Source organism: Mustela lutreola, chromosome 12 (genome assembly GCF_030435805.1).
Source record: "Mustela lutreola isolate mMusLut2 chromosome 12, mMusLut2.pri, whole genome shotgun sequence".
Taxonomy (NCBI): domain Eukaryota; kingdom Metazoa; phylum Chordata; class Mammalia; order Carnivora; family Mustelidae; genus Mustela; species Mustela lutreola.
The window spans coordinates 53,591,730-53,613,417 of NC_081301.1; the positions used below are offsets into that span (position 1 = coordinate 53,591,730).

The 21,688-nt window shown below is 36.1% G+C and overlaps 1 protein-coding gene across 1 annotated transcript in view; it reads left to right on the forward strand.

Annotated features, from left to right (window-relative positions):
* ZDHHC21 (zinc finger DHHC-type palmitoyltransferase 21) overlaps positions 1-21,688 on the forward strand; it is a 65,733-nt gene that overhangs the window by 35,803 nt on the left and 8,242 nt on the right. Inside the window, exons 7-8 of the mRNA XM_059141673.1 lie at positions 11,008-11,124; positions 21,252-21,295. Coding sequence (XP_058997656.1) covers positions 11,008-11,124; positions 21,252-21,295 — 161 coding nt within the window. The remainder of the gene's footprint in view (positions 1-11,007; positions 11,125-21,251; positions 21,296-21,688) is intronic.

A 21,688-nucleotide genomic window follows, 5' to 3' on the forward strand; every position in this document is an offset into this window, starting at 1 on the left:
CATTATAGTAGTTTAAATATTTTTAAAAATAGGTACCTGCTGGCAATCTCATATTGTAGACAATACTGTCTCTCTAGGTGAGAAAATCTGAGGTTGTTTTCTTTTTGAAATAAATAATTCGTAGCTAGTAGTGTAGAGATTTTGTAGCTAACCATTTGTGTTTTACCACATTAGTCCTAAAGTGACATGTTTTAAATTGTTTTTAGATGAAGCGGATTCAGATAATTTGTAATTGATTCTTTTATACCTGTTTTTTTTTTTTTTTTTGTGAAGGCCCAAAACTAATATATTAACTATATTTAAGGCTATGGGGAGAGTAACAGAAGGGGGAAAGAAAGGAGAGAATTTCAAAAGGCACAGGCTGCCAATATTCAGAAGAGGAAAATAAATAATGTTTAGCAGTCTGGCAAACTCTTCAGCTAGGAAGATACATCATTATTATTCCAATTAGCTCATTCCAATAATGTTGCTAAGGACTTGATGTCAGATATAACAGTGCCACAGAATTAGTTGGCTAACAAAGAATAGAAATAGCCAGAAGATTTGATTGCAGGTAGCTTCGAATGTTGGTAAATATTATCCTTCTATATAATCAATCTTAAAGTGTCCTGAGTACTGCCATTATTTATTGCTCTTTAAGCAGTATTTTCAACTTTATTCAATAACCTTTGTTTTTTGATATCTATTAAATCATTTATTTATCATGGTCACTTTAGAATGGATAAAAATTACTGATGTATTTATTTAACTTTTTGGATTTGGGGAAAATAGTTGAGAATAGGCAAAAACAGTGTGAAATTAAGAAAAAATTAAGAAAAAAATGAAATGTAAATTATTTTTAATGCTAATATGATGGTAATTTGGCATGTCTGTGGATGCATCCTGAAATGGTGGTGGAGATATCATCACTTGGTAGTTTGTTTTTTCTTTTGCTTGAAAGTAATAGTTTCAGATATAATATAATTAGTTTATATTTATGGGAAAAGAAAAACAGCTTAAGAATATTATTATTGGGGTGCCTGGGTAGCTGAATTGGTTCAGTGTCCCGACTCTTGATTTCAGCTCAGATCTCCATCTCAGAGTCCTGAGCTCAAAAAAACCCCAAAAGAGTATCCTGTTATTCTAACAGTTGTCATTTGAATGTGTCAGCATATCTCTGAGCTTTTGGTGATACGTAGAACGTGGAATCCTCATAAGAAATCTTGACCTTGATGTGCAGTATCAGGTCTACTGAATATATGTCTTTGTTAAATTTGTTCATATAGCTAGTTACTTATAAACATTACAGCATTTAGCATAGAGGACTTAGCAGTTTTTATTTCTCTCTGACAATGGTGTCATCACTTTGAGTTTAAATGGTTACAGCCCAGCAGCAAATTTATTGTCTCACTCATCTTTTTTTCTTCTTCTTTTTAAGATTTATTTATTTTAGAGAAAGAAAGAATGTGGGGGGCTGGGGAGGGGCAGAGCGCGAGAGAGTGTCTCAAGTAGTCTTCGTACACGGGGCTCGATCTCACGACCCTGAGATCATGATCTGAGCCGAGTTCAAGACATTTAACCAACTGAGCCACTCAGGTGCCCATCTCACTTATCTTTGACCAAACATCATATGTTAAATGGTAAATGTAGCAAGAAAATATAGTATCTTTTTCTTTATTATTGTGTCAGTTTTTCTAGAGTTTTTACTACTAAAGTATGGGAAGGCAGACAAAATGGTTTTTCTAAAATATTTTAGCCTCCACCATGAAACTGGCTGTCAGGTGCCAGTGCAGTTTGCTCTCTAAGAAAACTACAATTATATCTGTATCAGAACTTAACGTGTCAACCTGAACCCTCAATGATAGCCATTAGTTAGGTGTGAATAATGATTTTTTTCTCATTTAGATATTAATTTTCATTAGAATTTAATAAAACTGAAAAAGGACATTTTACTTGGGGGCTGGATGTGAAAGAGGGATGTACAGAACAGTCCTGTAACTTCTCTGGGATATTATGATCAAACTTAAGGCTTATGCCCCAAAGTGCTGATAACCATACAGATATAATAGGATCTTATTTTCTGTAAGAGTAATTGTCACAGGGCTCTAATTTCAGCATGTGATATTGGTTTTGAAGCCATTTTGAAAATTCAAATCAGGTTGTGATACAACCTATTTTTATTTTTTAAAAATAAGGAAAATCAGATCCCTTACAGTAGTGCAGTGGGGGGAAGAGGGAGATTTTGTCCCCTATTCCCCCAGAGGACATTGGTCACATCAGGAGACATTTTTTGGTTGTCACAGATCTGGGGAATGCTTCAGGCATCTTAGTGGGTAGAGGCCAGGGATGCCGCTAAATATTCTAGAAGGATAGGGTAGTCTCCCCAGCAGAGAGTGATTCAGCCCAAAGTACCCATCATGCTGAGGCTAAAAAACTTTTTAGTAACAGGAAGATCCTAAATGTGTCAAATCTTGTTAATTTTCAGATTCATTTCATAAAAAACACAGAAAATTACTTAAAAATGGCTTATAAACAAAGATTGCTTCCTACTGGTACTATAAAAACTTATAGTTTATAATAATGTAAAATTTTATTTGTGAAACATGTTTACTTTAAGAAATTACAAAAACTCCTCATTTAGTCATTTAACAAATATTTGTTGAGTGTCTACTATGTGCATTGATCCCAGATCTAGGCTCTGAGGATGCAGCAGTGAATAAAACCCAGTTCTTGCATTAAGGAGCTTATATTCTAATTAGAGGAGACAGGCAATAAACAAATACATAACATGCAAAAAAGTACTATTAAGCGTAATACAGTTGGGTAAGGGAGAGAGATTAATGGTTGATAATGCAGCCAGAGAAGGCCTTTCTCAATAGTGACACTTGAGGAGCGACCTGGAACCCAAGCAAGTCATTGATATTGGGACGAAGAGCATTCCATGGAGAGGAAAGGACCTGGGCCAAGTCCCCCTGGGGTGGGAGCATACTTGATATTTTCAAGGAGCGGTAAGAAGACCAGTCTGCCTTGAGTGGAGCAAGCTGGGAGAAGGTAGGAGGAGCTGAATTGAGAGCAGTGAGGGATAGAACTGGAGGTTGGAGATGGTTTTTTTAGGATGTTTGGTGGTTGGGACTCTGGAAACTATTAGAGGGTTTTGAGCACAGTTACACAAACTCATTTACATTTTAGAAAGAAAACTGATGGCTGGGAAATAAATTGAGGGAGAACAAGGATGACAACACTGAAGACTAGTTGTGAGACTATTAAAATGTAGTCCAAACATGAAATGACTGTGGGAGTAGTGGAAGTGTTGAGAGTGAGCTATTACAGTTTGAAGAGCTAAATGATTTGGTGATGATTTGGATGTAGAGTATGAAATAAAATGTGCTAGGTCAAAGATGATCACAAGGTTTTATGGCCTGAACAATGGGAAGAATAGACATATCACCTCCTGAGATGGAGAAGCCTGGAGGAAGAGTTGGTTTTAGGAGTAAGTTAAAGATTTTGGTTTTATGTGTTTACTTTGAGGTCCCTCTTCTGTATCTAAGAAGAGATGTTGACTAGACAGATGGAGGGAGCAGTTTCAGTGGAGTGATGTGAGCTTTAAATCTATGAGCTTTCAGCATAAAGATGGTATTTAAAGTCATGGGATCTGATAGGAGATTTTCTAGGGAGTAAGTACACATTGAGAAGAAAAGAGGTCTGAAGACCAAGCCCAGGGCACTGTTAAAGTTTAGAAGACAGAAAGATGAGGATGAATCAGAAAGGTGATGAAGAAAGTGCAGCCAGTGAGCCAGGAGGAGAACAGTGGTAAAGGAAAGGGTCAAGAAAGTGGATGATGTACTGAGGAAAGCTATGGCAGTGTACTGTGGAGTGTAAACAAGCAGGGAGTCAGTGGAAGTATTGGGGGAAGACAGTAATAAGTAGTACAATGGTGGCGGGGTCAACAGATTGGAGGTCCCACTGATGCTGACAGTTTGTTAGCATCATTGGCCTACAGGGAGTTAGGCTCCAGAGGTAGGAGGTTGGTATTCAGAGTGTGCTGTGCTTGAGCTTGCATTTATGGTGTGGGTACAGTTATAGGAAGCAATATGATACAGGGTTTAATCATAGAATTTGGATCAATACTAGATTAGAATAGAAGATAAAATTGTTGAAAGAGGTGAGTTCAAGGAATTCACAGACCCAAGTTATCAGAAGACTTATTTGCTAGATCGTGAGTGGCCAAATCCAGCTCGTGGCTTATTTATTTCATCTAGCTTGTGTCAGGAAGTGCCCCATTGCTCACTAGTTTTGTAACATTTTGAAAGTTTCAATGACAGCATTACAGAAGATGGCTAGATGGGAATGTCACTGTTTATTCCATGTAAGCGCCCCTCTCTTCCTCTGTCGGTTTGTGCGGCATGCGTGTGTACATGTTGCCTGTGTGTTTCTTCTTCTCTGTTTATCTCTGCTATCGCTGTGTGCAGCAGTCTCTGTGGGCGCTGCTCTGCACCTCCATGTGTTGGGAGAGGAGACTCTGCCTTCCAACTGGCCCGGGAAGAATGTGGTAGATGGGCTCATGGAGCAGTGGGACTTCCCCTCTCTCCTTTTTTCCTTTTGTCTCATATCCTTTCTTATAACTTACTGGACATTTTTGTCTCTCCTTTCACAGACCATATGTAACCTAATTTTCTTTTGCATGTTGCTTATATGTATTTTAAAAGAGTTTTGTTTCTATTTATGAAATTATTTTTCTAGTGTACATTTCAAGGTCACAGCTTTCTTCTCAGTGTAATTTCATATTTTGTACCTTCTATATTGTAAAACACACCTACAGAAGAGTATACAAAAATAAAAACAAACAGTTCAGTGAACTATCACAAATTCTCCTTGAGGAGTCCTTATAAGATTTATTCTTTTTGTTATTAGATAGTTCCTTTTCATTGCTGTATTACTGTAAATTTATTCATGGGTGTAGTTGACTCTTGAACAGCACAGGGGTTAGGGGACCCAACCCCTGTGCGGTTGAAAATTCATGTATAACTTTGACTCCCCCAAAACTTCACTGCTAATAATCTTACTGTCGATTGGCAGTCTTAACAATAAGATAAACAGTCGGTTAACACATATTTTATATCGGTATCAAATACTGTATGCTTACAATGAAGTAAGCTAGAGAAAAGAAAATGTTATTAGTAAAAGTGTAAGGAAAAGAAAATATACATATAATATAGGAAAAAATCTGGATATAAGTAGACTGGTGCAGGTCAGACTGATGTTCAGGGGTCAACTGTATTTCATTTAACTTAAGACTATTTATTTATCCATTCTGTTGATGGACACTTGCCTTGTTTCCAGTTTGGGGCTCTTACGGATAATGGCCAGGAAGTAGCCTTGTCTCTCCTGTATGTGTGCAGGTATTTCCCTTGGACTTACAGCTAGAAGTGGATAATGTTCAAAGGATATATCTGTGTTCCTTTAGACACTGTTACCCAGTTTTCCAAACTGGTCCAATGAATTTAAACCTCCACTAATAGAGAATATAAGTTCAGAGTGCTTCACAGCCCCACTAATACTTGTCCAGGTCTTCTTTTTCTTTTTTTTTTTAATATTCTATTTATTTGAGAGAGACAGAGCATGAGCCGGAAGAAAGGAGAGAAGCAGGCTCCCTGCTGAGCAGAGAGCCTGATGTGGGGCTCCATCCCGGGACTCTGGGATCATGACCCGAGCTGGAGGCAGATGCTTAGCCAACTGAGCTACCCAGGCATTCCTGGTTCAGGTCTTCTTAAAGTTAACCATTTTGCTGGAGATGAGCAGTACTTGATTGTGTTCTCATTTGTGTTTCTCCAATGACTAATGGTGTTGAGCCCCTTTCATATGCTTACTGAACATATGAATAGCCTATTTCATGCAGTGTACCTGTGTAAGTATTTTGCCTATGGTAGTGGTGTGGGGGGAGCAGCTATTTGACTTTTTTTGTTTTTTGTTTTTTTCTAATTGTAGAGCATTTTAGATTTGAGCTCTGTTTTGAGTATGTGTAATAAGTATTGTCTGCTCTCTAGCTTACCCTTTCTCTGTTGATGGTATTTTTTGATGAACAGGAGTTTTTAATTTTCATGTACTTCAACTTATCAGTCTTTTTCAGTTCGTGCTTTTTGGGTTCAATTTAAGAAGGCTTTTTCTATCCCCAAATCATCAATATAATTCTCTTACGTTGTCTTCCAAGTATTATATTCTTTTTACATTTCCACCTGGAATTGATTTTTGTGTTTCCCATGAGGTATGAGTCGGGTTTCATTTTCCTTCTCAGATGGATAGCCAATTGATTTAGCACCATTTATTAAAAAAGATAATTCTTTCCACTCTGCAGTGCCATCTTTGTCAGAAACGCAGCCGTCTATGTCTGTATCTGTTTCTGGTTCTTTCTAGTTTGTTGGTCTATTTGTCTGTTCTTGTGGTTGCAGCATGCTGTCATAACTATAGTTTTATAGCAAATCTTCTTATCCAGTGGAGACTCCTCTTTTTTCATTATTTTTGCTCCCTCAGGAGCCTTTTTAGGCCTTTTCTCCTCTTCCCTCTATGAAATTAAATACTAAGGAATAAGATTTTGTCAGGTAGGATTGATTTGTGTATGGCCACAAAACTATTGAAGTAGGTGATTTTTTTTTTCCCCTGGAAGCACCAGTTTTCTCCCTCCTTTGGGGGCCATATTACTTATATTGAGAATGCATGCAATAAGCCAAACCCTCCCACCATTTTCTTTTTATATAGGAGTGGTATGGTATTTGTTGTGTTTTGTTTGTTCCCATGAAATTTAGATACAGCTTACTTAGCAATTTGTACAAAGAAAAGTAACCTAGAGTTAAAAAAAAAAAAAACAACCTTTTTTTAAATTAAAAAAAACCAAACCCCATATAGTCCACCATTAGTAGATTATATGCTCTGCCAGTGGGGATTTTTATTGGACTTGTATTAATTTTATACATCAGTTTGGAGAGTTGACATCTTTAACAGTACTGAGCTTCCTGATCGTAAGCATAGCATAGCTCTAAGAAGAAAATTGCTTCAGGAGGAAATTGGAAACAGGAGGAGTTCTGTAACCATGAGTGAGTGGTTAAAACTTGTGCACGAAATATTCACAGATTTATCAGTGAGTTCTACCTCTGTCAAATATGAAAGGAAACAATAATTCTAGTCTTATAAAAACTCTTTTAGAAAGAAAAGAAAAAGAGGGAACTCTCCCCAACTTGTTTTAGGTGTTTAGCATATGTTAAATACATAACTTATCAAAGATAATGAAGAAAGAAAAAATTATAGGCTAGTCCGATTATGAACATAGATAAACAGCCTCTACATAAAATATTAGCAAACTGAATCTGGATATATACATAACCAGCCTTATCCAGTTGTGTTTATCTTAGACATGAAAGGCAGTTTTTACATTAGAAAATCAGTATTTTTATCACATTAAGATTAGAAAAAAAATCATGTGTATGCAGACAACTATTTAGACAATAAAATTAATAGCAAAACCATTTATAATAGAAACAGGAAGTTCCTGAATTAAATATGGCCAAAAAAGTACAAGACCTCTGTGGGAAAAATATGAAGCTTAAGAGAGAGAGACACACAGAGAGGGGGAGAGAGAGAGAGAGTGAGAGAGAGAGTGTGTTTCTGATTGTGTAACTTGAAAGACTAAAGAAATTTTTTCTGAAAATACAGATGGATATCCATATAATAAAAGTAAATTCAGACCCCTGTATTACACTGTGCAGAAAAAGAATGAACAGCAGTTCCAGATGGATTAGTGACCTAAATGTGAAAGGCAAAGCTACAGAGCTTTTAAAGGCTTTGGGTAATAATGTAGGAAAGTGCCATTAGTACCTCAGGATTGGAAAGGCTTCTTAAACAAGAAATGAAAAGCACTGAAGGAAAAGATTGATACATTGGTCTACATTAAATTGAAACCCTTGGAGTTATCAAAATATGCCATAAAGACAGTGAAAAGGTAGACTCAGTGTAGAAAGCATCTGCAACATACAACTAAAACTTGGTTGTATCCAAATGGCAGGAACAGTGAGTCAGTAACCTTTACCTTCAGGGTAGGGATGAGGGAGAGAATGTGCTGGGTAGGGAATGCACAGATGAAAGCTCTGTGTGCTGTCACATGTTCTCATTCTTGAGAGGATGGTGTGACTTTTCTCGAAACTCAACTTACATCTTATGCATTTCCTGGATATAAGCACATCGCCTAACGAAAAATGGGGAAAATGAAAATGATAAAGGAATACAGTTAGAATATCCGTTTGCTAAGGCTGCCATAACAAAATGCTGCAGACTGGAAGGCTTACACAACAGAAACTCCGTTTCTCGTAGTTCTGGGCTGGATATCGAAGAGCCTGAAGTCAGCAGGTTGGGTTTCTTAAGATGCCTCTGTCCTTGGCTTGCATCTGGGCCACCTTATCGCTGTGTCCTCACATGGTCTTTCCTCTGTGCATGAGCATCCTGGTGTCCGTGTTTCTTGGTTTCCTCTTATAGGGACACTAGTCAGATTGGATTAGTGCCACTCTAAGGGACTTGTTTTAACTTATTCTCCTCCTTAAAGGCCCTGTCTCCAAAGACGGTCACATTCTGAGGTACTAGGAATTAGGACTTCAACATATGGATTTAGGGGAAGATACATTCAGTCATAACACTGAATATGTAGGAAACATCTCGAATAGCACACGGGTTCTTGTGATTTGGATAAAGTTTTCCAAGTGAATTTTTAGATCCCAAAAGTGCTACATTAAAAACAAAAAATCTAAAATAAAGTGAAGATGTTATGCTCTGAAGAACTTTGCTAAATGACCAAGATTTGGATTTAGTACTGAACATGTTAATTATGTGTGTGCAATCTTGGAATGCAGTTGTGTTTTGAAAATGTTAAGAGTGATAAAAAGAAATTTCTCCAAGTATTTTACTGTTTTACACGAATACTCTTAAATCCAAATGTGCAACCTGTGAATAAATGTAATATTAGCGTTAGATCTTTTAATCTCATCATCCCCAACATTTATAAATTCTAGCTGGCAAAATTTGTTTAAAAGCTTTTCACTGGGAAAAGAGAAGATGCTTTTTATTTGGTCATATATGGTATTTTTATTACACCCAGCTCTACTGTAACACCATATGTGCATTTCTGAAATTCACCCTACTATGCAAAATTATGCAGTGAAAACCACAGAGCTTATGGGAAGAGGGAGGCACAACACTCAGAAACTTTGTCAGTGACACTCAGAAGGGTCAGAACCTAATAAAATCAGCAGCATGGTTTCACACCGGTTAAATAGTTAAGCAATACACAAATATGATACTGAACTTGACACTTCACCTTAGAAGAGAGACCTGCTGTGTTGGTGTGGCAGCGGGCATCAGATGGGTTGCAGTAAGTGATGGAAGGAGGGTCATCTGAAACCTGAGGAAAAGTTGCAATAGCAGATGTGGGTGAGTGCGGGCCCCTAACACAGACGGTCAGTTGCGGTGGTCACTAGGTGTTCGGGAGTCTGCATGCGTTTTGTGTATTCCCGCAGGCCTTCGTTTAGCTGGGTGCAGTCTTTCATGTTCGTTTAGGGTTTCTCGTGGATGAAGTCACACACAAGCAACACAGAATCCTCGCTGTGCTCAAGTTGTCGTTTCATGTACTGACCACGTTGGAACAAATTTGTGTTTTCAAACAGCGGTAGAGCAGAACTTCCTGCACGTAATTTCTTGTATCGTGCATAGCTCCATCTTTTCATCGTCCATGATTTGTAAGGACTCTGTGTCAGGCTCTTCTCACTGGGCATTTGAAATGACTGCCTGATTTCTGACTGCTGTATGAACTGAGTGGTTTGGGTATAGACTCCGATTTCTGCTTGAGTCTGGTGGGTGGTCATTGTGCTACACCGAAAAGCATCAGTTTTTTTTGTTTCAAGCAAGCTCCTTATGTTCCGTGACCTCCCTATTTTTGATGTTGCTACCAGGATACCCTTAATCCTGAACCTGATTCAGTGTTGAAAAGACAGGTGGATGTTTATGTTTTGTGGGGGGTCCTTCCATTCATCTGTTGCTTCTGTCCATTGTGGAAGTATTACTACACAACTTAGGAGCAGGAGATTTCCAGAGCTCCATCTCACTGCTCTGGTCTGTCTGCTTGGTTACAGAGAAAATGAAGTGCTTCTTGTTTTCCTGTCTTTCCACCACTTTCTTGGGTTCACTTTTGAGACACTCATTTTTATGCCGTGAGCCAGGAAATCAGCGTTCGCTCACGGCATTTACATTTCTCCTTCCTGTCTAGGCACTGCTTGGTGTTTCCACAGTCTTCTGCATGCATCCCTGTTAGAGCATAGATCACACTGTTTTGGAGTTTCATGAAGTTGGCTTCTCTCTCTAAATAAGCTGCAACTTTTTCAGGGCATGGACCATATCTTTCTCGTTTTTACTTTTTTCTGTTACTTAGCGCCGCGCTTGGCAGTGGTAGTCGAGTGGATGGATGGATGAATGAAGTAGGCTTGAAGAGAACTTGTCCACAAGATCCCATCATTAATATTTGCCCCTCTTTTTGACTAAGTGACATAATCTCAGCTATGTTGGTCACCTGAACTTCAATACTGTGAATCAGGCTTGTGCATTCATTCTTTAGAAGTAGAATAATAAAATTTCCTTTTGTGTAACCAAAGATTGCACACTGTATGTTTTGTTTGTGTTTTTTGGAGGTTTTTATTTTCTTTTGGTTTTTGCTACAAACGGTACGTAAGTGTGGCTAATTTGCAACTGTAAGATTGAGGTTTTTTGACACGAGAGCAGTAAAAATCCCATTTTTTGGTATGCTACTATAAATTAAAAGCAATTATTTTTGAAATTTTCAAATATTTATATAGTGGTTAAGTGGAGTAAACTCAAAAGGGGGAGAATATTTTTTAAGATAATAAGGAACAGTGTTATGGGTTAATTCTTGAGTGTTACTGAAATTATAAATAACTTTTCAATTTGTTTTTAAGTCTTTCTTTTTCCTTCTTCTTATAGGACCTCTTTGTTTTTAGACACGAATTGGCCATAATGAGACTAGCTGCCTTTATGGGCATTACTATGTTAGTTGGGATAACAGGACTTTTTTATACTCAACTAATTGGCATCATCACAGTAAGTATATTTTTTTAATGTAATGTATTTATGAACACATTTCCTAATTATGTGCCTAATCCTAAGTGACAAAAGTTCAGATATTAAAGGAGAAAATTACCACATAGTCATTTATATATTTTTATTCCCATGTACCTGTGTAATTTTAAAGTAGTGATAATCAATGTACAGAGTATATATACTCTTTTGTTTCCTGCTTTTAAAAATTTGCATATTCTATATGGCTACAGACTCATGTTTATAGTTTTTAATAGTTGGATATACTGTTTAGTGACTATACCATATTTTAATTAATAGTTTTCCTGTTGATCAGCATCTAGTTTGTAATTTTTTTTTTCTATATTACGAATAAGACTACTTTGAACATCTCTTTTTCCTCTTGAAACTATTTAAGACTATTTAAGATAAATTCCGAAAAATGGAGTTGCTGGTAGAAACATTTTATTAGTAATTGGGTCTTATTGGTATTTATTTATTTATTTATTTTGCATGCATTTATTAGCAAAGTAGGATTTATCACAACAGAGAGGTTCAAAAAGTGAGAAAAATTACATTGAGTAAGGATGTGCAAGTTTGGTAATATGCTGCATTGTAGAAGATGTAGGTTAAGGTTTTCTCCTACATAGTTGATGGGGATAAATTGGCAGAATCTTTTTGAAAGGTGAATTGTCAGTGTGTATCAGACCTTAAAACTCAGTCATTTTTGTCAACCTTTACACATTTGTTTTATAGAAACTATTTGTTGACGTGTATAAATAAGTATGTATGTTAAAAAAAGATTCCCACTGTTGTATTCTGTATAGCATATGTATTGTGTATGTAAACATAAGTGTTTACCAGAATATGTTCAGTGAAAACAATGTATAGTAAGAAAAAAAGGTTATTAAAACTTACTGTGAAGTAACAGTAATCAAGAAAGTATGCTACTGACACAAGGATACATGTATAGATAAAGGACCTAGAATTGAAAGTCCAGAGATGTATGCAAAAATAGTCAATTGATTTTCAACAGGAGAGCCAAAACTGTTCAGAAGGGAAAAGAAAAGTCTTTTCAATAAATGCTGCTGGGGGGCGCCTGGGTGGCTCAGTGGGCTAAGTCCCTGCCTTCGGCTCAGGTCATGATCTCAGGGTCCTGGGATCGAGTCCCGCATCAGGCTCTCTGCTCAGCAGGGAGCCTGTTCCCTCTCTCTCTCTTTCTGCCTGCCTCTCCGTCTACTTGTGATTTCTCTCTGTCAAATAAATAAATAAAATCTTTTAAAAAATAATAATAAATGCTGCTGGGATAATGAGATATGTACATGCAAAAGAGTAAAGTTGGGCCCTTACCTCACACCATATACATAAATTAACTAAAATTGGATCGTGGACCTAAATGTAGGATCTAAGTTATAGAACTCTTGGAAGAAAACATAGGAGTAAAATTTGGAGTAGGAAATAGTGTCTTAGATATGACAAGAAAATTACAACTAAGAAAAAAATGGATAAATAAAACTATAAACTTTTGTGCTTCAAAGTACACAATCAAAAAGTGAAAAGACAGCTCATGGAATGGGGAAGAATATTTGTAAATCCTATGTCTGATAAGGGGCTTTTTAAAATCTAGGATAGAGAACTCCTATAACGCAATACTAAAAACCAGCCTAAATAAAACATGGCCAGAGGATCTGAATGCATATTTGTTCAAAGAGGTTATACCAATGGACAACAAATACATGAAAAGATGCTCAACATCACTGGTTATCAGGGCAATGAAAATCAAAACCAGGATGAGGTGCCACTTCACACACACGAGGATAACTGTAATTAAAAAAAAAAACAAAACGGTAATAACAAAGATTGGTCCAGACTTAGAGAATCAGAACGCTCACACACTGCTCGTGCGGACAGAAAACAGCTCAGATAGATAACAGTCTGGCAGTTCTTTAAAAAGTTACACATGGAATTATCATTTCATTCAGCAGTGCCTCTCCTAGGTGGATACCCAAGAGAAATGAAACATATGTCTGTGCAAACATTTGTACATGAATATTTATAGCAACATTATTCATACATAATAGCCCCAAACTGAGAACAGTCCAGGTATCTGTTAGCTGACAAACGGATATACAGAGTGTGGGATATCCGTACAGTGGATCTTATTCTGCCATAGAAAGAAGTGAAGTACTGATACATGCTGGGAACACGGAAGAACCTTGAACAAGTCACAAAAGGCCCTGTATTTGTGGGGTTCCATTTATATGAAACGTCCAGAATAGGCAAGTCTGTAGAAACAGAAAGGTGGTTAATGTTTGCCTGGGGGCGGGGAGCTAGCTACAGGTAGTCGTAACTAGCCTTGGGATAAAACTGGAAGAGTGCAGTCAGGGAAACGTACCTCTTGTATAAACCTGTGTTTGCATACTTTCTATGGTACTCATCATAACCTTTCCTCCCTAGGTTTTATAGGAAAAACACTAAACACACAGGAAATTATAAAGAATTTTATAGTGAATACCCAACCACAGTTAACATTAGAGTATTTGTTTTATCTCATGTCGGACTGTCTGTCGATCTGTTATGTGTTTTGATATGTATCAAAATAAATTGCAGGCATCAAATTGTTCACCATGCAGATAATTAATAGAGCTTAATGCTTATTTCCATTTTTTTCCTTCATGTTCTTATTGGCTGTTCATGATTGCATAATGTTTGTTCAAATTATTTTTATTGTTACTCAGCTTGAAATATTTTCTAGTATCTCGTGACTTCTCTAATGATGATAACATGATATTAAGAACAGTGGTGAAGAGGAGAGTAGGTCTTTGCCTAAAATCTTTTCTCTACTTTTACACGAATTCACAATTACTTTATAATCTGTCTGTAAGTCATGTCAGAATTACCAGATTTTACGAATTTTCACTTTTGGATTTACCAAAATCATTGGTATCTATTTATATACCCCAGAATGATAATTCTCAGATTTCTTTCACTATCTTAAATTCTTTCTAATTCTCAGATTAGATCTATCTATCTATATATATATATATGGGGTATATTATATATATATATATACCCAATATACCCCAGAATGATAATTCTCAGATTTCTTTCACTGACTATCTTATGAATAACTAAAGTTATTTATTAAATTTCTTGGTTTGGAAGGATGTGTAATATTGGATTCTGTTCTGACTCTATTCCATATTACCAAAGTGTTAATATTTTTCAAATTGCCTGATTTTTTTTCTTTTGCTATAATACTGAACAGTATTTCATTATCTTAAGATGAGGAGGTTGGTTCTGATGTTTTGGTATTTCTAAAACTAAGTAGAAACCACATTTGTTATATAATGCTTTCTTCAAAAGTTTCATTTCTTTCTGTATACATATAGTACCCTCTGAGAATACTCTGTACTAGACAGTTCTGATGTCTATAGAAATTATACATTTGTGAAACATTCAAAAAAGAATGCAGTGTTAAAGTAGACATTTTTAGCCCAGTCTCTACTCACCCTACTTCCTCTTGAATCCAGGTATTTTGAACAATTGTAGTCAACTTCAATTCCATTTATCTGGGTTTTCATAGTGACCTTCTAGCATCCCTCTTTTTGGATTAAGAAAAATTCTTTTAAGGTTTCCAGCATGCACTCCTCCTCACATTGACTTAAGGCTCTTTAAAGCTTAATTATTTAAGGTTTTAAACCTCAGTATTAATTTTAAATCTAATAAATTACTAGCAGTTAAATAAAATTTAATATTTAATTAAAGTTAAAAATATAGAGACTGTGCTTACTTTTTTTTTTTTTTAAAGTACAGTATGCTTGCTGTTTTCATTTTATGAAAAAAATTAAGACTGTCCACAGGAAATTTCACACCTGGACATGTTTCTGTCATAATTTGAATCCATGCATCTCTCACAATGTAGAAGAAGTGATGAATATGTTAGGTAGCATAAGAAAGAAAGAGGAAAAGCAATCATAGTAAATTTAGTCCTTCCACTGGAGTTTTCCTCCTCCCCTATTCCTGCTTCCAAAGACCAGGAGGCATTTTGGGAAAACACCGGTAGGAGTATTATTTCATTATATAAACTATGTCATTACGTAAGTTGAATATAGTCCTATTAGACAACAAACAGGCAAAACGAAAGCTTTTTTAGGTTTAAATTGAGGCTTTGAGGAAGCAGCACATCCGTTTTCAGTAATTTTTCCTCATTATTTGTTCTTAGAATAAATAAGTTATTTCTCTCCATGCAAGAGGGAAGATTCTGTCCTCTTATTGATAGTAGAAGGTAACAGGATAATCACAGTAATGATTATCTGATGTCAAGTTTGAGAGTTAGCAAGAGCAGATTATCTGTGACCCAGATAAAGTAACTAGAAGTTAAGTTTAAAAACCAGTGGATTTCAAGAATCTCGTTTCCAAGGTTTAAAGATTGCAACACAACCAGATGCTTCTGTGGAATAGGCTAATCTTCAACCCAGATTTAAAGGATTACCTTTGATTATTTTTAGTTTCATTTTAGACGTAGGCTTAAATATATGTTTGTGCCTTTTTACTAAACTCAGTATTGAAGTTAAAATGTTTTCAAAGCAATCTGCTTTGACGCATTCTCTATTTAGGGAACAGATTATTCTAATTACTCCTTACTTTGCCTGTTTAGCCTTTTTCTGTTTCCGAATGAAATGGATAGTGATGTTGTTATTCACGTAATTGATGTTGTCATACTCTCTTATTGAGCAGTAGTCCACACACAGCCAAGAATGATGTACGATCTGATGCACACTGATACTGATAGTGCTGGGTGATGGTATTCGTCATGTTTTCAGTCCCTGGACTTGGGGAGAGTTCGTCAGGAAGCGCTGTAACAGCTGGTCCAGTGCCTTCTGGTGGGGTTCTGACAGGGAGCCATTGTGTACCATGACACTGCTCTGACAGTTTATCTCAGTTTTGTATACAAGCATTTTTGTTTTCTGGGCACCGTGGACTTGATATAATAGCTTAAGCTTTTGATGGCGTCTCTGGAGCATAGAGAGCTTTTCTCAGTTGTGGTGAGGTTGAGGGTAGGGTGCTGCATATTTAGCTGTGGTTTTGTGCTTTAAATTCTCAAAGAAAAAAATGGAACTTTTGCCTTTGCTCTCACAGGTACTATTGTTGAACTCTACTTGAATCACTAAAGATGGCTTAAAGTAAAGCTTTTCAAATTAAAAAGGGAGAAATGTCTCCCCTCCCCCCCAACATACTGACTCATGATTACTTAAATAAATACAAAAAGAATCACAAAGGCAGGGGTGACTTAATTTTCACTTGGTTATCTTAGGCAATGAAAAGTATCTTCTGTTCAAAATGTGTTCAATTAGTTTAAATGAGATTGTCTATTAAATAGCATTCTCATTAGTCTGACAATTAGTGGGCTTACCTGCCTTTTATATGTACCCAGAAATGTAGTCCTGAGATTATTAATCCTTATAATTAAATTTTGCCAAGTATCCCACCGAATCAGTGTGAATTAGCATCTTTCAGTATAGCCTCTGTACAAATTATGTGTGGTTTACTCAACTCCAAATCAGCATTGCAAATATGGAAATCATTGCTAATTATGCTGAGCCCAGCTCACTTAACATTTTTATAAAGGGCGCTCTGTATGGCATTTTCTTTTCTGAATTATATGTTTTGTTTAAGAAAAACAAAATGTATTTCTAATAGAGTACTCCTAGTTGTAATATTGGATTGCTCTTCAGCATAAACGTGTTCGTTTGTGAAAAATAAATTTATGTTATGTCATCTCTCTGGCCAGGGTCATAACCTCCTTGTATTTCTGATAAAATTACAAGTAATTACAAACTATTTAAATCTATTGTGAGAAGTTCTTCCTTAAGAATACTGCATTTTAATTTTCTCAAAGCATTACTAATTGCTCGAGTGATTAAATGGATGCTTTTTTCGGTAAAGAAGCTAAACATTTATGAGTTTTCATTTTACTTAACATTTTTACGCAAACATCCATTTTATTTTCTCATGTTCTGAATCTACATGAATTTTTGATCTGACTTTAAAACATTACTGTAGGATTGGCAAAAACACTAAATCCTGTATTTATAGTTAATTTATGAATCTTTCCCACAATGATTCGTAAGCTTCTCTGTCACATTTTGTCAATACATTAGTTACTCCCTAAGTCTCAGCCAGAGAAGCACATTAGACCATCTTACCAGTACTGGTAACCAAAAATCTTATTGAAAGTATAAGTTTGTATAAAAAATGTAAGAGTAGTTGACCTGGAGTGTTGATTGGGAACATGGTTTCCAGCCGTTTCAAGTATTTAGCTTAAGGCTTACTTGTACAATATGTTATTATATGTAACCATTTTCTCTGGCATTCTCTGTATTTCTGCACAGTTCTCTTGTGTACTTGACTGCTTTCACTAGACTGTAAGCTCCTTGATGCTAAGGACTGTGTCCTTAGTAATAGCAATAGGTCCTTAGTAAATTTTTGATAGGTGGATAAATGAGTATATGATCTTGGTTTATATACCCAGTACTTATTTTTTCAACTCGAGTATATGCCCCTTGTGAATATTGGATTTTATCTGTGTAGTCTCCTGTAGTCTCCGCATTTTATCTTTCGTTATAAAATCCACCTTGTAGAAGTTATATTCTGATATAATTGAGATACTGTTATCTCTAAGCCCTCAAAAGAGGGGTATATATAGTGGGAAGCAATATCAATGAAAAGTATAGTAGGCAATATCAGGAAAAAGTAGGACTGCCATTTACTGAGGCATTATTAAGGGTTCTAACATATATTAACTCATTTAATGCCTACAAAAATCTATGAGTAAGGAATGATTATTTGAAAATTGAGATACAGACTTTTAGTAACTTTCCTAAGGTTTTATACAGCTGGGAAGTGACTTGATGAAGAGAAAGACAGTGATTATTTTGGAAAGAGATTTTCAGTGACTATATATGTAAGATCTGCGGCCTTCTCACTTTGGTTCCATGAGTGATTAAATGTTCGTGTGAACTCCAGATCTCTGATAAAAGATATAGCTCGTTCTCTTTTGGAGATTAGTGCTTAAAGAACAGATGATTTCAAATGAGGACTACAGTGAGTTCTGATTTCAAAGGAGGAGAGTGAGCTATGATTAACAGAAAATAGTCTCTCTTTAACTTACCTTCTTAGACTGAACCTGAAAGATCATTTCTTAGGGTAAGATCAGCCCCAGGAGAAGATAAAGTATTGGTTGATAAACTAGGAAAGGCCCATATAGGTCTTGCTGTTTCCACTTTATTCTTTTTTAGAAAATAAACTTATTTTTAAAATAAGAAAGCAGGGCTGCCTGGGTGGCTCAGTTGGTTAAGTGTCCAACTCTTGAACCGCTCAGGTTATGATCTTAGGGCTCTGAGGCCAAGCTCTGCATTTGGCTCTGCCATGGGTGTGGAGCCTGCTTACAGTCCATTCCCTCTTCTTCTGCCCCTCCCCCCTCACTTGCATGTGCTTGCTCACTTGCTCTCTCTCAAAACAAAATGGGAAAAGATTTTCATGTATCTCTTAGTTATGCAGATTGATAGAAGTCTTAGATATTTGAGTCATTAAACCCATCATCATGGTGTAAATATTTTTCTGGAGGTAAGATAGATATCCTGATTGTAGACAACATACTATAAAAACTTGTTTCTTATTCTTTGACAAATGCATTTTTTCTGGATAGTTGAGTTTTATGTATAACTAAGTATTTATAAATTATGTTTATATTCCTCAAAGATGGCAAGTATCTTATTGGTTCTTTCCTGATGGTCACTAAAGGTATTGACTCTTATGCTGAATGAAATTACTGCACCAAGATCCATTTTAATTATTTGTAGTTTGTTTTTTCTAAAATAGTCCACATTTCTCTGCTTTGCAACACACACACACACACACACACACACACACACACACATACACACACAGTATATTTAACCTCATTTGGCACTTTTGGCATTAACTTGTGGTTTTCAGTGTTCTGCCATTAGTAACCCTCTCTCCTCCTCTGGTTTACAGATCCTATTGTGTTTATGAATGTGATAGCGTGTTGACTTGTGTTGTTCTGAGCACATTCTATAAGTGCAAGGGACGTGTTTATGCCTGTTTGGCTATTCGAATACAAATTGCATTTTCTTTTCTTATAACAGTATTCTTGATAGCTGAGTTCCAGAGAGAGAAGCATTTGCTATTTCTAGAGGGGGAAAAAAAAAAAGCAAGCCTGTTTTTGGCTAGCCTCGAAAATCCTGTTCACAAAGTCATGGTAAACATCACATTCTTTGATAGAATAACCATCTGTTTATGATGACTTAACAGGTACTATTCTACTTATTTCTTGAATCAGATTCTGGAAAGATGTCAAAAGCACTTGGAAATAAAAGCTTTTCCCATATGAAATCTAAATCCAAAGTCTTTGAAGTTGATTCTTTTATTTAAGCCACATATAAGTACCTCAGAGTTTTAATCAAATTGTAAACTTACACATAGTAAAAATTTACTATAATACTAGGTGTAGTAGTCTGACTCTGTAGTTGCCTTCCTTATCCGCAAACAGTTTATAAGTATTATCCACAACTGTGATTTGAGGCCATTTACTTACCTGTCCTAAGAACACTTACAGACCTCTGTCCTGTCTTTTCCTTTGCCTGGTTGCACAAGCTGCCTAGATTGTTGTGGGGCAACGTGTCGCCCATCAGTGCTAAGAACCTGTTCAAATTACTTCATTCACTTTCCGTGCAGATGTGGAAGCAGAGGGCCCGCTTTCCACTAAGCCCATAATCAACGTTCTCATGTATTTGCAGACTGTGTTGTCACAAAGTAAAATGTTATTTTGAGGAAATTATGCAACAGAACTGAGGAAAGTTAATTATAAATAGACTTGTCATTGGATACCATGAATTTCAAAGCATGATAGGAAAACTAATGAATATGGAATATGTGGCTAATCTACAATCTTGTCACAAATTCCCAGGGAAGAGGGAAATGAAACCCTGCTATTGGTGACTTTGTCGTCTAAAAAAATAGATTTATTTTCTCATATGTGGGCTAACTATAGTTATTCAACTGTTCATACATTGAGAACTTAATATTGTGAGCTGTTGATGTAAATGCTATAAAGAGATTTTTAAAGTCAAATGTTTTTTGTTAGTATCATTGGAAGAGAGGTCCACAGCCAGAGAAGTTCTTGGGATTGGCGTGGCCACCCGCGACGCTTGCATGTTTGGTGACAGCGCGGTCCACCTGTCATATGTGAGCGAGCTCTTGAAGTAGAGGATAAGAGGAGGAAAACTTCTCTGACTGTTTTTCATATATTAGAAAGAACATATTTTCTTTTGTAGTACTTTGAAGTCTCTTTAAAATGTAAATAAGTGTCTAAAATAAGATTGTGTCATTTGTGTTTTGGTTATCTGGCTATTACTTACCAGCACAGTTTCTCAGCCTAGCGATGGATTTTTCTCTTATTGTAAATGAAACCGGCATATCTAGAAACTTTCTTCTCTTTGTTGAATTGTTTCACTTACCTATTTGTGTTAGAGCTTTATAGAAAGCACATAAGAAGAAATTGTATTATGAAGATACTGCTTTTTCTGTTAAAGAAATAGTTTCAATTTCCTTTTCAGAGTGATAGGTGCTGTAATATGGCAAATACGTAGATTGCCTTGTTGGATTGTGTTTGTTTATAGAAGTCCAGAACTAGTAGCCTTCTTGGGCTGTTTGCAGTTTTCTGTTCATGAGTGCCTTGAATTCATCATTTTGGTATTTATTTTCTCATGCATGTTCACTGATAGTTGAATTAAAAAATAAATCCTAGACTTTTAGAAGAATTATCAAAGAAAGCAACTGTAATAAAAGGTTATAGTTTAATAAAGTGAGACTCCTACAATTTTGTGAGGTTTTGTAATTGAATAATTTTTTTTTTTTGGCACGATGTAATGTTCATTCTGTTTTTGTCAAGGGGATTTCAGCAATGTATGCAGTTAATTTAAAATTCTTAGTACCCATATGTAAACTGTTTAAATCTTTAGAATATTCTCTAAATACGATGAAAAGCCTCATAAAGTAGATGTAGAATAAAGCCTTGGTAACTTTGTTCCATCTGAGTATAATTTTTCTTTGATTTTTGATAGGATACAACATCTATTGAAAAGATGTCTAACTGTTGTGAAGAAATGTAAGTATAAACGTGAAGTCCGTAGTGTTCTTCTTTAAAAACGGAAACAGCTGGCCACATTTGAAAAACGTGTGTGTGTAGTGGCAAGATAGCATAATGCTGGCTTTTTCTCGGGGCCCTGTCTAAAGCCTGAGCTAGACAGGCATAATCCAGTCTTCCAGTAGGGGTCTTCAAGCCATGCTAGTTTTAAAACAAAATAAATACTGATCCTTCTTGTTCCTTGTCTAAGTAAAGTAAGTTAAATTATTTGTCCCAGAAAGTACATCAAAAGAGATTTGCTACTGTGTTGTTGACACACATTCTGTTAATCCCGAGATTCTCCTCTGCTTCAAAAGTTGCCCTAGGTTGATTGACGACACAGATACAATATCTGCTCTCCAGAGTTAAAACGCA